At 37.3% G+C, this 17938-nt stretch overlaps 1 protein-coding gene across 1 annotated transcript in view; it reads left to right on the forward strand.

Moving 5' to 3' along the window:
* IL1RAPL1 (interleukin 1 receptor accessory protein like 1) overlaps nucleotides 1-17938 on the forward strand; it is a gene marked incomplete at both ends in the record, with an annotated part of 1110009 nt that overhangs the window by 454586 nt on the left and 637485 nt on the right. Inside the window, one exon of the mRNA XM_082865242.1 lies at nucleotides 5659-5938. Within this exon, the coding sequence (XP_082721368.1) occupies nucleotides 5659-5938 (280 nt within the window). The remainder of the gene's footprint in view (nucleotides 1-5658; nucleotides 5939-17938) is intronic.

Here is a 17938-nt window from a genome sequence, read left to right on the forward strand (position 1 = left end):
CCTGCAAAACTCTGCTATCTCTTATTTCTGTGCCTTTGCTTTTGTGTTCACCTCCAAATTAAATATCTGTCTGCCAATTCTTTGAATGGCTAACTTCTGACAGACTTCTCAAATGTTTTCTCTTCATGAACATATTCTTGACTAGCCCTATGCATTTCTTTGTCATTGCATTTCCATTGTGCTTTCAGTTTCTGTCTGTCTCTTGGATTACAGTGTGAGCTCCTTGAAAACAAGAGCTGTGTCTTATGTTTTCATGTCTCCAGCCCCTAGGACAGAAACTGGAATGAAGGTAGTTCTTGCTACATGAATATATAAATCTGTGTTAGATCAGATTTCCAACGACAGAGCCTAAGACAGGATTTTTGATGCACACCATTGATAGAGGGAGTGCTCTTCAGGGAAAGCTTAAGAGGAAGGGAATGAGGGAGGGAGGGAGGAAGGCAGGGCAGGAAAGGGGAGAGAGCTGAGTGAATAGGTCACAGTTAACCTCTAAGCTCGGCCTGGTCCACACACAGAGGAGCTGTGGAACACGCACTGCACTGTACAATTGTCTCTACTTGAGACAAAGGAACAGGCTTTTTTTTTTTTTTTTACACTCAACATCAGTCACCTATTGGCAGTAGGCAGACCCAAGGGGATGTAAACTTCCCACCAAGATGGTTCTTGTCAATCAAGGGTTATTTTCAAGAGAAGGAGACAGTTGTGAACTGTTAGCAGGCAATACTCTAAGTTGCTGAAGAATGGATAGATCTGTTTAGTAAAGAGGATGGGGGACCTCTATTAAACTATCACAGATGCCTTAATTATTTTATCATTATTCCAATGTATCTACTCAAGTAGATACTTCAAGAGTAATATAATTTGCCTTTTTATAAGTAAAGTCTTACATTTTCATATTAGGGTGCATTATATATGAGCTCTATGATAAAACTTTTTTTTTAAAGAATGAAACTTTCAAGCTTGTTACCATGACATATTTTGCACTCTTATATATGTAGTAATAGTGACCAAATTAACAATGCTTTCCCTAATCTCATTTTAATTAATTAATTAATTTTAATTTGGCCACACCACGCTGCATGTGAGATCTTAGTTCCCCGACCAGGAATTGAACCCGAGGCTCCTGCATTGGAAGCGGAAGTCTTAATCACTGGACCGCCAGGGAAGTCCCTCATTTGAATATATTTACGTTATCCAATCTATGTAGCCTTTGTCCATGAAATAGTACATCAATATGAACTACTTGTAAAGGAATTAGTTCTGAATCTTAATTCCATCACCGTCTTCATATAATCTACAATATTATGGGCGGTAACAAAAATAAATGAATATGGTGCTTCCTACTCTCACCCCCCAGTGTAACTTCATGGCTTTATAAAGTCCCATTGACTCTGAAGGAGTATGTGCTGTATAGGAGACATCGAACTAGAGTATTTCCATGGAATCTTCTCATCAGGGAAAGAGAATACCAATAGCTAACTTTCTGAGAGAGGCTTACAGAAGGATATTTTATTCTGAAAGACAGAAAAAACGATTAAATACTGTTGTCCTGCAGAAATACCCAATGATAATTTAAAAATAATAAAGGTTACCTGGTAACTTACATAATGGAATTAACAGTGTATAGAAATATGGAAATATCTTGGCTTGGAATGACTGTTTCCAAGCCAACAGAGCTTATATACTGAAGTAAGGAAAAACTGAACATACAATTGGCAATTCTTGTCATCAAGAGTTAGGTTTTAAGTTATCACATTTTCTTTTAAGATTTGAGATGTCCCGCTGGACAAGATTAAGAAAAACATGGTTTGCAGCTATATAAGAAAAATGTCTTTATTCAAAGGAGATCCATACTGAAGTATTTTAGGAGTGAAATATCATTATGTCTCTATTTTAATTTATTTTCAGATCATTTAGGAAAAAATTGTGATACATGCAGAGTGAGAATGTATGCAAATGCGGTGCAATGTTAACAAAGGAAAAAAAATAGCACTCCTCACTTATTTAATAAAATGCTTTAATTATTGAAAAAATATATGTTCATTTATTTAAATGTGTTTATCAAAATAATTTGAAGATATCTTGAATTGTTCTTTATATTATTTGCCGTCTTTCCCCAAAAAAGTATTAACATGTTAATAAATTTATAGTTTACTTTTGAACATCATACATTTAGTCTAATGGTAGTAATACTTCCTAAGCTACAGATCCTACATTTTATTTCCACATTAAAATTAACATAAAGTGTCTCTGATATCCAAGGTGCTGGTATTTCTTAATTTCACCTCTGCCTTTTCCTTGGCGTGTGAATCAGAGCTGAAACTTTTTTCCCAATAGATACTAAATAACTCTAATTTTCAGTAATATTTATGGTTTTCTTTCAACACTACTCTCAGTAAGCATATTTTGAAAGTATGTATTAATAGCTCTATCTATCCCCCAAAACACAGCTCTCCTTTTCTCTTGATCTAATTTGTTACTTTTTAGAAATTTCTAGGCTAAGTATTTTTGCTTTTAGCTTCAAGCATTTTGCTTTACCTTACAAATCTTTTGAGAATTTGAATAATTTCATCTTACTGTTTATACTGCTACCTTGAAGGTGTACCCGCCTTTTGCACTGGCAGTGATATCCTCTGAGACAGATGGCCTCAGTTACAATAATGTAATTCTAGAATTGTATTATAATTTATATCGTGGTAAAACAAGGTAATTTCATGCTTATTGCCAGAACTATAACTGTTTAAAATAAAATCCCACCTAGGATTCATTTCATGCAATGGGACAAATGTCCAAAGTTGTGTTGATAAATACTGCATGTAATTATGTAACCTTGACATCTCTGTTTGTATACAGTTCTGTCATCCTATTTAGTGTGGTGAGCCAGCTCTGTGGCAGTCATTGGCAGGAGTGATGGTAATGACTTGGATGTTGTTGATGTCCACCAAGCTTCCAGCACAGTTACTCTAGACAGTACCTCGATACGGCTCTTCATTAGGAATCTTAGACCAACATTTGGTAGTAAAAGTAAACTAAATTAAAGAATGGTGTGAAATTTAAATTACATTTATTAGGAAACAGAATACCATGGTGGTAGAGAGAATGAGTTCTAGGGTCATATGTAGCTGGATGAGAATACCAGAACTTCCACATATGAGCTGGTGTTGAGTTTCTTCAATTGTAAATCTTGGCATTATTTTGTTTATTTATTCAAGAATTCATTCATTCATTCAGTCAGTCAGTCAGTGTGTGTTGAGCTGGTTAGCGGGCACAGTTCTAGGCACTGAGGTTAAAGAAGTGAATTAGAAGGACCAAGTTCCTGACCTCAAGGGGCTTATGTTCTGTTGGGTAGACAGAAAGCAAGCAAAAATTGGGTACATGATGTAACGTCAGATAGCAATGAGTCCTGTGAAAAAATATTAAACAACAATCTGGGTCAAGTGACTAGGATAGGAAGGTGGTATTGCAGGCAGGGCAGTTAGAAAAGCATTCTTGGAGGAAGTGACATATGGAGGAAGGGAGGGAGGAAGCCATGCAGTTGATTGGTGACACAAGTTCCATGTAGAGGGAACAATGAGTCCAAAGCCTGAATGGGTGTTTTTGTGAAAGGGGAATGAAAATTTGTAAACTCAGCACATAATTAAGTGCTCATCAGATGTTAGATAATATTTTAAGATAAGAAATTTGGATAATTCCATAATTATGTGTGTTCTTTGCTCTAATATACATCTTCCTTTTCATTTTGATCATTTTCCTTCTTTTGAATTCTACATGAATTTTCCTGTTCTCAGATCCTTCAAGTTGCCCTCTTTTTAATCTCTAGTGAGTTAAACCCTGCTTGCAGTATTCAGATGCTACTGCTGTTAGAGGTCCTCTTTTCTTGGTTTTTGCCCTTTTGCTCAGTATTTGTATACTGTGAGCTATATCAGATTGATTTTGTTGCTAGGGGTTGAGCAAGTGCCCTCTCTAGGCAGGAGATCCACAACTTCTCCATGATAATAATAATGGTGATGTACCTGCCCTGTGGTGACCTGTTGTTGTGTGTGTGTGTGTGTATGTGTATGTGTGTATGTAGGGGGGAGAGGTGATAAAAATGGTGCCAAGATGCCATTTGGAAGATGGTACTTCCAAGAAACTCAGAAAATACAATTAGTTCCCATCCCATCAGCTCCATTTCCCACCATGGTTTCTACTTTACACTTCCCCTAATGCTCCCAGAAATCAGCAAAGTAACCATCTACCTGCGTCTCTGGCTGTGAGTCACTACTAGAGCATGACCCACTTTTGTTGTATTTCTTTCTGTCTTGTTTGGCTGTACAACACTTATTCCTCATTTTATCTGTGTGGATCCAATCAGAGAAAAAAAATACACTAAGTTGAACAAGGAAAGCTTATATAAAGATTTTTTCAATGTAATAGGTTATTGGAGTAATGAAGGATTGGCTAGTAAGAAGGAATGATGTACTAGTCTGCTCAGGCTGCCATAACAAAATACCAGAGACTGGGTGGCTTATACAACAGAAATTTACAGTTCTGGAGGCTGAGAAATTCAAGATCAAGGTGCTGGCTGATTTGGTTTCTGGTGAGGGCCCTCTTTCCTGCTTATAGATGGCCACCTTCTAGCTGTGTGCTCACGTGGCATCTTCTTTATAAGTAATCAGGAGAAAGAGAAAGGTTGCAAGCTCTGGTGTCTCTTCTTATAAGAGCACTACTCTCTTCATAAGTGTTCTGCCCTCATGACCTCATATAAACCTAATTATCTCCCAAAGGCCCCTCCTCCAAATAGCATTACATTCAGGATTAAGCCTTCAGCATGTGAATTTTAGGAGGACACAAACGTTCAGTCTGTAACAAAAGAACTGTAAAGAATAGAGGAATGGCCGCCATTACCCCTAGCTGAGAGCACCCAAAGAAAAGCTCCCATCTTCCCATTCCCAGAGTGAGAGCCAGACCTTACTGGGAAAATTCATGGCTTACTGAATGGCAGAAGTCACTGAGGTGGCACACCGGTAGAACTGGTTGGAAGTCTGCCCTCTGCAATTGGACAGGGACTTGCCTTCTAAGGTATCTGGGAAAGCTGTTCATGAGAAGGTGTCTCATCTGAGGATCTGCTAAAAAATTACCAAGCTGCTACCGTGTACTGCAGGACCTGGGTCCTGGAGAAGCACCCACTGCAGGAGCCACGTTCTGGAAAAGCCTTGCATACTGCAAGAGCCTTCCAAGCAAGCATGCTGGAACCAGGGAGCAAACCCTTTCCTTTGAAATCTCTCTTCAGAACACTTTACTAACAGAGTGTCAGTGCCAGCTAGCAAAGGAAAACTGTTTCACAGGTCCAGATCCATTTTCAAAGAACAGGCAAACATGTGGATTTAGAATGAGAAGGCCATAAGCTAATAACCATCACACTGATTTAAACTAAGAATAAATATCAGCAGAAGCAAACTAAGTGTTGAATATATTGCTTGTTAGTAGGATAAATTACTTTTCAATGCCCTTCTGAGTTTTATCCATTGCTGCATAGTCTGTGCTTAGAGAAGAATCTTGTCCAATATAGATGCTCAATAAATATTGTTGAATGAATAAATGAATGAATGAACTAATTGCTTCCATTTTCCTCTAATGTTTTTTCTTTCTCTCTTTCTCTGTCTTTTTAAACTACAGCTGATGGATGCACAGATTGGTCTGTCGATATCAAGAAATACCAAGTTTTGGTGGGAGAGCCTGTTCGAATCAAATGTGCACTCTTTTATGGTTATATCAGAGCCAATTACTCCCTAGCCCAGAGTGCTGGACTCAGTTTGATGTGGTACAAAAGCTCTGGCCCCGGAGACTTTGAAGAGCCAATAGCCTTTGATGGAAGTAGAATGAGCAAGGAAGAGGACTCCATTTGGTTCCGGCCAACATTACTGCAGGATAGTGGTCTTTACGCCTGTGTCATCAGGTATACTCTTAATTTTGTTACTGTTGAATCAATTATATCACATGTTGCTTTCTTATACCTAAATTTTGCTGCTATCCCTTTCACCTCAGGCTATGGTCTCAATATTTGTGTGTGTTGCTGCTTTCTAAAATTTAGAATCTAAATCATAAAATGATGGCATTGGAATTTATATTGAGACATTATCTCTGGCTTATGGAGAAAAGAGATACCATCTGGGTATCTACTTATGTTGCCAGAAATTACTAAAGACTATGAAATAAAATTTATAGAGGAGGTGAAATGTTGCAAATAAAATGTAAGCAAAGACTTGCAGAAAGGATGCATAGTTTATTGCTAAATGGGTTGTAACATTTTGTTATTACCCTTCACAGACAGATAGAGCACAGATACCTCTGGTTCAAACACATCTGCAAAGATGATTTAGGTAACGTGTTATGTGCACAGGAAGAGGAAAGCAGCCTTGCCATGTTAGGGAATGCGAAGGCTATGTTCCAGATCGTTTTATTGACTAAAAATGCTGAGTCAATACAAAAATATTTTGGGTCCCTCAGGGCCAATGCAAAAGTTAATAACAAAGCCTGTGCCCTTAATCCACAAAGAAACCCATCACACATCTACATATCTTCGTCTGCTTTTGGAAGAGATATATGTACTTTGCTTAGTGATAACGCGTTAAGACAATATCCATGTCTCACATTAGCAGTTAAAAGTCTCAGTTTAAGCATTTAGCCCTTCATGGACTGTGAATGACTGTGGATGTCATTAGACTATAAGAACATTGGCAAAGCAGGGCACAGGCATATAGAGGGTGTGTTTAAATCTATTTCTTTGTGTCCCTATTTCGACTTATATATAAAGCCAAATCTAAAGCAGTTGATTCTCAATTTGGAGAAAGTCTCAGAATCACCTAGTGTCTTTTTCAAATCAAAATTCGACTTCCACTTCTGAAATTCTCATTAGCAGCTATTACTCCTCTATCATAAGGTTTGTGTCTCCCGCTCATCATCAGCCTATAAGAATAACCTTTATGGAGGGTTATGGCTACAGGTGTGTTAGGATGTTAAAATAGGTCAAAGCCAGATGAAAGTTAAACATAACTTTATCTTTTTAACGCTGACAACATATAAATCAGAGTTCATTTTGGAAAATATAAATGAATGCAAATAAAGTTCTGCTTGGGAAAAATGTGGAATGAATTATAAAAGAACAAATGCACTATTCCTTTGCCAACTCTTGTTCTTTCCCTTAAAAAAGGGAATCCAACCCTTTTATGTTTAAACATAACTCTTAATAGAAGTAAAGTTTTTGTAGGTGCATTGATAAATAATCGCCATACTAATATAGTTAGAGTACTGTTTGCACTGGCTGTTCTTACTTGACAAATAGTTATCAGATTTAATTTCATATCTGCTGCATTTCCTTAAAAAACATTATTTCTGATTGTTGATGCATGTGTAGGAGGTGATTCTTCAAGATAGGCAAATGTCCTCATTTATCTGAGATTCGAATTGAGCTGAATGTCCATAGTCTAACACTTAATTTCATTATTTATTTTTGATGGGAAAATAAGGTTGTGTTTATGTTAGTAATGTGAACTTCTGAAGCACTGAAGTTGCAATCCTTTGATGTGTTTAAATATACACAGTGATCCAATGCTCAGAAATTGCGTTAAAATGTCTGAATTTATAGTTGCAGTAATGAATGAAGGTCACAGAATTTCAAGAACAGTGACATTTGCCACATGTTCGTGTGTCTATATTTTAATGGAAGGTGAAACTAAAAGACAAACACCTTAAAGTTTTATATGTGTCAAGTGATATTCTAGAGAAAGCGATAAACTGCAGGAAAAGATGCTTTTATCACTGGAATTGGAGTGTTCCAATTGATTTGAAGCTAGTGTTGATCCGGCTTCCTGTTCCAACTTGGAAAGTGGTACTCAAAATCATTATAAACAGCAGTTTAAATAGCATGCCTTGGTGCTGATGACGTGAAGGGAGCCCAGGGCTGTTAGTTGAGTCACCGACATTTTGGCATGTTGTTAGCTATCAGACCACAAAACTGTCACCATTCGTTTTTAAATAATCCACTTATGAAGAGTTTTAGAAGTTTGAAAATGTTAGCTGCTGCTCAAAGGTTCTAGTCTTTCTGATAAGTGTTTTGGGTTATTAACTTATCAATGAAAAGTTTTAACAAGCGTTTTCATGTACAGTGTTTACACCTAAATATGTACAAGTCAATGGTGTAAATAACGGAAATGCCTAAGATTACTCTCAGTGTAATGAACAAGAGCTTTCCTACTCCCATCTATAAGTAGCTATTTTGGATAGAATAATACCACGTAATTCTTGGTTCCATGGTACCTGGCTTTTTACTCAGTTTTCTCCTTCTTGAATGTTTTATTTTTACATGAAAAAGTGAATGAAGGAGAGCTGTGTAACTACTTTCTTTTCCTTTATTGCCAGTTAAAAGAATAAGTTTACTTTTAAAAAAATGAAATTTTCCTTTCCTCTTGACTCCCGATTTTTTAATCCTCCTCTTCCGAGTTATGCCCTATTAGCAGTTTCATATGCATAGCGAGCTGGTGCTTGTGTAAGTAATTTAATGTCCTCTAAATTGTAACATACCAAGTTGTTTGGCACACTACTTTTTGGCTAAAAGTTTATTTTGTAGATTCATATTCATGTGCAAGAAATAATATGGAGATCCCATGAATCCTTTAGACAGTTTCTCTCACTGGTAACATTTTATAAAACTATAGTACAAAATCATAATCAGCATATTGACAATGATACATTCAAGATACAGAACAATGCCATCACCTCAAGGATCCCTTCTGTTGTCCATATCCACCTCCCCACTCCAATCCCAAACCCCCAGCAACCACTAATCTGTTCTCCATGTCTATTTTTTGCAATTCAGGAATGTTGGAGGGACTACCCTGGTGGTCCAGCAGTTAAGTCTGCGCTTCTACTGCAGGGGGTATGGGTTTGATCCCTGGTTAGGGAAGTTTCACATGCTGTGCGGTATGGCCAAAAAAAAGAAAAAAAATACTGGAATTGGGTTTTTCATTCTTGTTTATTGTTAAGTAGTGTTACATGGTATGGACGTTAGCACAGTGTTCATTCCCTCATTGAAGGACATCTGGATTGCTTCCATTTTGTGCTATTGAAAATAGATATTCTGTGAACATTCATGTACATTTTTAGTGAACATAAGTTTTCATTTCTCTGGGATAAATGCCCTAGAGTGAATTTGACTTGTATGACAGTTGCATGTTTAATCATATAAGAAACTGCCCTCCTATCTTCCAAAGTATCTGTACCATTTTACATTCCCACCAGCAATATGTGATGACCCAGTTTCTCCACATGCTTGCAGCATTTAGTATTGTCACTATTTTCCATTGTACCCATCAGTGTATCATGATATCTCATGGTTTTAATTTGCATTTCCCTAATGGCTAATGATGGATTTTCGTGTGCTGATTGGCCATCTTTATACTTGTCAGTGAAATGTCTGTTTATGTCTTTTGCCCATTTTGTAACTGGATTATTTGTGTTCTTACTGTTAAGTTTTGAGGATTCTTTGTACATTCTAGGCACTAATCCTTTCTTGGATATGTGGTTTGCAAATATTTTCTGCCTATCTGTAGTTTGTCTTTTCATCCTCTTAACAGGCTTTTTTGAAGAGCAAAAGTTTTTAATTTTGATGAGGTTCGATTCATTATTTTTTTTCAATTTACGGATTGTGTCTTTGGTACAAAAATATAAGAACTCTTTGCCTAGTCCTAGATCCTGAAAATTTTCTATTGTTTTTAAAATTATTGGTTTTTTGCCAAAAGTTTTATTGCTTTACATTTTATATTTGTCTCTGATCCACTTTGAATTAATATTTATATAAGGTATAAGGTTTATTTTGGTCAAGGTTTAGCTTCTTCGATAGATGTTCAGTTGCTCCAGCACCACTTGTTTAAAAAGTTTAGCTTCCTCCATAGAATTGCTTTTGCATGTTTATTCAAGATCTGTTGGGCATGTTTGCTTGGTTTTACTTCTGGATTCAGTATTCTTTACCTTTGATCTATGTGTCTATCCCTTGGCCAGTACCACTCTGTCATGTTTAGTGTAGCTATAGCTGTATAGTAGGACTAAATATCAAGTACAGTGAGTCCTCCCACTTTATCCTTCTTTTTCAAGATCCTTTTAGCTGTTGTAGGGCCTGTTCCTCTCCATATAAATTTTAGCATAAGCTTATCTATGTCTACAAGGAACTATACTGGAATATTGGTAAGCATTGCATTAAATCTGTATAGCTCAAGTTGAGGAAAATTACTGTCTCTACTATGTTGAAACTCCTAATCTATGAATGCAGTAGGCCTCTCCATTTACTTAGGATTTCTTTTTTTGATTTCTTCAGCATTTTGTATTTTTCAGCATACAATCCTGTACACATTTTATGGAATTTATACAAAATTATTTCATTTTCTTTGGTGTGTTTATAAATCATAGTGCCTTTTGAATTTCATTTTCAACATGTACATTGTTAGCATTGTTAGAAGTATGCTTGATTTTTGTGTGTTAAGTTCTTTCTAAAAGCATACTTTTTCAAATTACATATATAGAATGTATTTTATCTAGTATCTAGTTCCTTTGTTCAAGTCTTGAGTTTCTCTTTAGAGACTAAAAAGTTTTTCTTTCTCATTGAAAGTACATATTAAGCATCTATCAAAAGGTACTCAGTTAAATCCATTTACTCAGTCATCCATTTCAGAAATAACTACTGATCGCTAGGTAATATGCTAATGCTAGAATTACAAAGACTTTTAAAAAACATTTTTTTTTACCTTCAGATCATTTGCATCAGAGAAAATAAGTGTGCAATAAATTGTTACAGATACTGTGGCCACAGTTTAAAACAGAATGGGGTACTGCCAAGATGGAGTAGCTGCCTTCCTCCCAGTCCTCCCCTAACAACTGAAAAGGCTGGATAGAACACAGCCAACAAGCAAAGCAAGTGTTGTGAAAGGTGGAAAGAAGGATTGTCTAGGAACCTCCGGACTTGAAGAATGAGATGACCACACTGCTCCACTTGTCCCACCAGATGATGTTGGCAGGGAGCTAATCTTCCATCCCCTGCCTGGTGGAAGCAGGCAGCAATAATATGATCCCCACACTATGATAGAGTCAGCACACATGAGTGGGGTCCTGATCTGCCATCTTTCACCCAGAGGAAGTAGGCAGGAATTATATTCTTTTGCAAGAGAAGTGTCAGTGGAATCTAGTGATGACCTGAGTCTCCACCCCCAGCTGGCAGCAACGGGAATCTGCGAGGCACTGTGAGGCAGGGCTAGTCACTGCTAGTCTTCACCTCACTTCTCTGGTATCAGTGAGGAGCAAAGCTTCTACCATCAAAAAGGCAGGACGAGGTGGTGCGAGGTAGGGCTAGTTGGCATCCAATTTTCGACCTTCCCTCCTCTGGTGTCAGTGGAGCCCAGTAGGAAGTGAGCTGGAGGCAACAAGGCAGGAAAGATGTCAGCATGGCTGAGGAGGAAGCTGAACATACATATCCACTTGGCCCACATTTTACATTTCAACAGGAGGGTTGCCTTTATTTAAAAAAAGAAAAACATGATGAAATAGGATCCACATCCCCATAATAACTAAAATGTTCAGGATAGAGTTAAAAAAAAAAAATACTCACTGACCTGACCGTGAGTCAGGAAAATTACAACATTAATGAGAAAAGATACCAACAATGAGATGAATCTGACAAGGATTTTAAAACACTGATCATTAAAATACTTCAGCAAGTAACTACAAAATCTCTGAAAACCAATGAAAAAAATGGAAAATCTCAGCAAAGAAAAATAAGTTATAAAAAGAAACAGATGGAAATTAAGCAACTGAAAAATACAATAACCAAAATAAAAGCTGATTGGAAGCGTTTAAGAGTAGAGTGGAGATGATGAAAGACTGTTTGACTTCATTGCTACTCTATTAAAATTTTACATGAAAGGGCCAAAGAAATTCGAATTGCCAGATCCCTTGGGTCTCTCTTGGTTTTAACACTGACCTTTATCATGTCTACTATTAGCTCTCTGATATATAACTTAGTAAGTTTCCTTGGGACACCTTTTCTTTGAATTTTCCTTAAATGCTGGTGTTTACCAGAATTTTGTTTTCAACTCTCTCCCTTTATTCTTCTACATCGGTTGCTCTCAACTTTGGCTGCATATTTGAATTAACTGGGGAGGTTTTAAAAACTATTGATGCCCGTGTACCACCTCAGATCTGTTAAATCCAGATATCAGATGATTCTGTTGTGCAGTCAGCTTGTGAGCCACTGCTCCCCTATTCTTATTTATTCCAGTAGCTTCACTTAATAAATACTTATTAATGACTCAGAAACGAAATCCAAACATTTTCACAAGCACCGGAAATATATTTTCACTTTCCTAATAGTCCCCTCTTCCTATTTGTCTAAAAGACACATTGACTTCAACATGTACCAAAATCTATTTTGATACTTAACCTCAACAAAGCTATATCCTCCTCAGATGTTTCCTTTCTTTTTCTGATAAATAGAATCACTATCATTCCAGTAACACTAGCTAGAAAATTATCACTTATCATTGTTTCCTTAATGTTCTTTAGCTTGCCTTAATTGCTACTAAGACCTTTCCAATGTACCCTTAGAAATGTCTTTTGAATTCATTCTTTGTTGTTCATACTAATTTCTACTCTCCAAGTGACTGCAATGTCCTCTCAAGTGGTTTCTCTGCCTCCAGATTTTTCCTATTTTAGTTACTGTTCCATACTGTTGTGCAATTATATGTCCACAACAGAGATATTATTTCATTTCTCTACCTAAAAGTCTTTAATGGGCCCTGTCACCCAGCATGAAGTCTGAAGACTTTGCTTGGTGTACACATCCCTTTACAACCCAGCTTCAACCTTTCATTCTAGACTCATCTCGGGTGTTTGTCTCCGTAGGCACTTTGTGCTGTGTTCTCACCATCCTGTCTGCTGTTTGCAGATTACAGTATGAATTTTCCTTACTCTTTTACTCTTTGTTCCTTCATCCGAAATTCCATTTTTCACTGCCTGTCTGAAGAATATAGAGCTATTTCTTGAAGAAGATCCAGTATGTGTTTATCATCTTTCTACTTTTATCAAACTGCTCCAAAGACAGTTGTTTCAGTTATCTGTTATGGGGGGGAAACACCTCCAAACTAAGTGGCTTAAAACAGCAACCATTTTATTTACACATGATTCTGCAATGTGGCCTGGACTCAGCTTGGTTGTTCTTCTGCTGATTTTGCCCATAGTCACTTGAGGCTGCAATCAACTAGGATACAGGATTGGCTGAGCCTCTTTCTCTCCATGAATTCTCAGGGTCTCCTTTTCTCCACGTAGTCTTTCCAACTGTCTCTCCAGCAGGATGGCCAGACATTTTATATGGCAACTCAGAATGTATGAAGACTTATCAAGCATCTATTTGCATCATGCTTACTAATAGCCCATTAGCTGAGTCTAGAGCTAATATGGGAGGAGATTTCACAAGAGCTTGAATTCCACAAGTAGTGTTTTTTTGGTGGGATCACCAAAATAACAGTACAACAGAGTCTGCCCTTTGGCCCTTAGTAATCCCTGCCCTTACACATGCAAAGTACACTCACCCCATTCCTAAGACCCCCAAAGTCTTATTGTGACATCAAGATAGGGCTACAAGTCCAGGACCTCATTACCTATGTGTGAATGAGGTTCTTCATGCTTAGTCCCTTGAGTACAACCGCTCAGGAGTGGCTCCTCTCTGTGAGCTAGAAAGACTTGTTATCTAACCCTTACACACCCAGCATTCTCTGGTCAGACAGGAATAAAATAACTAAGCTAAATAATCCTATCCAAAATGTGTGAGAGATACAGAGCAGTCACTGAACCATAGCAATTCTAAAACCCAGCTGGGCACACATCAACAGATTTTTGATTAGGGCCCAGTTCTGCTTACTGGGAGTCGTTCTCTGTGGCTTTTGGGTCCATCCTCTTCTTTTCCATGGCAAGTTAAGGGCCCAGGGGCCTCTTTTTAATTGGAACTTTATCAACAAACTCGGACGATTTCTTAAAATGCTTGTGAGCCTTTTATGTATTAAATTGTAATCTATTCCATTAAGCAGAGGCGCCACACTCAAGTATATTTAAGACTGCTGTCTCTCTACTTGCGAGTCAGGGTTCTGGAAGACAGTGCACCAGATTCTTAGACACCCCTTTGCTTAGCTAGTCTTAGTGTATGCCTCATATACCTTCATAGCTAAGTATCTCAGGGTTTTCCTCCAAGACCGTTTAAGCAACCTTCTCTGGATGATAGAGTATGCGTTGCATCCCAAACGTGTTATCACTGATGTGATTTCCCCTCAGAGTTAGTGTGAGATAGTGTTGTTAGTGATCATGCACCCACAAAATAGTTACTGAATAAAATAGTGATTGGGGTTAATGTTCTTAGAATGCCTTGTGGAAAACATTGGCATAGCCAAAATTATACCATTTTCTGGGGCTTCCCTGGTGGCGCAGTGGTTGAGAGTCCGCCTGCTGAGGCAGGGGACATGGGTTCGTGCCCCAGTCCGGGAAGATCCCACATGCCGCAGAGCAGCTGGGCCCGTGAGCCATGGCCGCTGAGCCTGCGCTTCTGGAGCCTGTGCTCCGCAACAGGAGAGGCCACAACAGGAAGAGGCCCGCGTACCGCAAAAAAAAAAAAAAAATATATATATATATATACCATTTTCTGATTCCTATCATTTTCCATGAAAAAAAATAATTCCATTTCTTATGACAGCTCTTATCTGAAACTAACACCAGTTGTGAACTGCTTATCCTCCATCATGACCTTTGGTACTCCAAAACACTGTTCTATTCTCTGCCTGTAATATACCCTCACTGTCACCAGGTGGAAGTAAACAGTAATAATATGTTAGGCCTAAAAGACCAACAGGTAACAGCTGTAGGTGTAGTAGAGGTAAGTTTTCATTCATTTTAATTTGTATGATAGACGATAATTTTAATATTTATTATTGTTTTATGTGGTTATTGCTTAAAAATCAAGTCATTCTTAGATCAAAGGATAAATAATCTCAGCATCATTTTAGAAAGTCTTAAACATTTATGCCCCAAGGAGTCTCCCTTTGTTCAGGACAATCAAAGCCCATATAAATGTTTTATATCTTACCCAGAAATCTTAATGATCATATGCATATGTGTTTCAAGGACCTAATGTAGTTTCACAGTCTTGGTCTCTTAATTGTTAAACTACCTCTCTTAATTGAAACCACAGTATACCCTTGAGAATATCAGCTGTAATTTATAGGCTATAAAAAATGCAATTAAGCCTACATAAGGTAGTCCTTTAAAAAAATCCATTGAAATACAATTGAAAGTCTTTAAGGTTTCAAGTCTGGATGCAGTGTCTTATACGGATGATAAATTGAAAATATAGAACTGCATATCAGTTACTCTTTCTATAATATTTTGGTGGTAACATGTGTCTCTTGCCATAATAGTCCTCAAAGAGAATTTCCAGTTTCATAATTCTGATAATTCTTGGAGATCATGCTGAGGTGGTAAATCAACCTAGGACAGATACTAAAGTTTACCCTTCTTTCCGTATCTGAGACTTGAAGGTGTTTTCTAAAGGATTGAACTATTTTTGAACAGGGCAATAATTAGCCAGATTGTTGTCTTTCTGAGTGCTTTCTTTTCAGAAACAACAAACCCAATTGTTGGAAGTAAAAGCCTAGAGCTGTGTGAATTGGCTATTCAATTTACTGATTTTTAAAATCATCCTGAAAATACATGTCTGCAACATAACAGCCATTTTTTTCCTAAATACTAAGAAGATGAAATAAATTCTGCTCAAGTGATGATGGGATAGTTTCTTAGATCACTGGATTGAGAAAAGCTTTGTCTTATCTTTCCAAGTCTTATAAGAAAGAAAGCTTTGAAAATTCTTTGAAATCAATGGTGGCAGGTTCAGGGAAGACAGAGGCTAATAAATTTTCTCCAAAAAGTATCAAACTAATATGGAATAGGTTGGCTGCTGAAATATACATTTGTAAAATAATTAGGCATGTAAAGGTAAATGCTGAGTTCTTACGTATCCTTTTTTTCTTTCTATTTTAGGTAAAATGAATTACTATGAGCCCTTTTCAGTCATGGCTATAACATGTACATTTATCATATTTCACAAACATTACTGAATATCTATGATATGATATAAATGGTAATTACCTCGAGGAAATTTTAAAATTGCAAACAATATATGTGCCAGGCATAGAGGCCATTGACAATCCAGCAAGACTATTGGTGGTCATACTTTTGTACTCTATTATTTTTTTAATTCTTTTTAATATCTTTATTGGAGTATACTTGCTTTACAATGTTGTGTTAGTTTCTGCTGTACAACAAAGTGAATCAGTTACACATATATCCCCATATCTCTTCCCTCTTGCATCTCCCTCCCTCCCACCCTCCCTATCCCCCCCCTCTGGTGGTCACAAAGCACCGAGCTGATCTCCCTGTGCTATGTGGCTGCTTCCCACTAGCTATCTGTTTTATGCTTGGTAGTGTATATATGTCAGTGCTACTCTCTCACTTTTTCCCAGCTTCCCCTTCCCCTAACTGCTAATGTTGGTGCAGTAAGCAAAGATAAAGTGAATAGGCCTAATAAAGTAATAGCAGCTGATCAACAAAGTTTAGGATAAGTGAAAAAGTTGAGTATGAAGCTCCGGTTATCCAGGGTTCTTTCTAAGTCTAATTTTGTATGTGGTTCCCAAGAAAAAAATAAGAAGAATAACCTAATGCCTGTAGGGAAGACAATAAAGAGACTTTTCTTAGAAGGGCTCACGAAGAGCCTGTGATTTGAGCAAGACTTTGAAAAATAAACACATGGCTAGGGAAAGTGTGATGGAGAAAATTTTCCCTGTCAGAAGGGTTTCATGAAGACTAGTATAAGAAAAATTTTAAAATGATCTAGAACAAGGGTTGGCAAACTTTTTCTGTAAAGGGCCAGATGGTGAAAGTTTTAGAGTTTGCAGACAATATAGTCTCTATTGTAAATACTCAACTCGGCTGTTGTAGCAGGACAGAGGCACAGATGATACATAAAGGAATGAGTGCGGCTGTGCTCCAGTAAAACTTTATTTGCAAAAATAGGTGGTGGATGGATTTGGCCTGCAGGCTAAAGTTTGCTGACCTCTGATCTAGAAAATGCCTTGCAAACTGCAAATAGGTAAGCCAAAAGTAGAAACTGCTATTGTTATTAACAAAGAAAAAAACCACAGTCTATTCATAAAAGAGTGACTAGATCAGTTTTGATGGAAAATGGGGTTTTGTAGGTGATGGTGAGAGGGATGGCTGTAAAGAAGGGTAAAACAAGACTTAAATGGCAGCTAAGTATAAAGCAAAGAATGGAAAGCTGAAAGCAGTTTTTCTGGAATTATCTTCCAGCAAGTATATGAATGTTTACAGAAATTGGAACGTGGAAAGCAGACAAGGGGTTTTTACAATAATTAGGGTGTGAAGTGATGGGGGCTACGGTTAGAGGTTTAATGGTAGGTATAGCAAGGAAAAAAGATTCAAGATCACTTTGAGAAGTTAAAAATACATCAGAGATGGTGCTTGATTGGATGTTGAGAGCCTGATTGGATGTTGCTATGGGAAACAAATAAAAGGAAAAAATAGCAAGAGGCACATCTTATACTTTTCCAGTATAAACCTAAACTTTTTCACCACAAAATCTGAGGGTCTTGAGAAATAAAGTTGCCTTGACTTTAAGCCGTCACTCTAGGAAAGCCTTAAATAGAGTTCCCACCATTGCTCCCTGACACAGCACTTGAATAAATAAAAGATGTCTGGGGTCCTTTCTAGGTTCTATGTTAGTCTACTTGTTAGTCTTTTTTCTTTTTTTTAAATTAACTAAAGTCCATACTTTGCTCAAATTTCTTTTCCTTTAAGG

Source organism: Leucopleurus acutus (assembly GCF_964270905.1).
Source record: "Leucopleurus acutus genome assembly, chromosome: X".
NCBI lineage: Eukaryota > Metazoa > Chordata > Mammalia > Artiodactyla > Delphinidae > Leucopleurus > Leucopleurus acutus.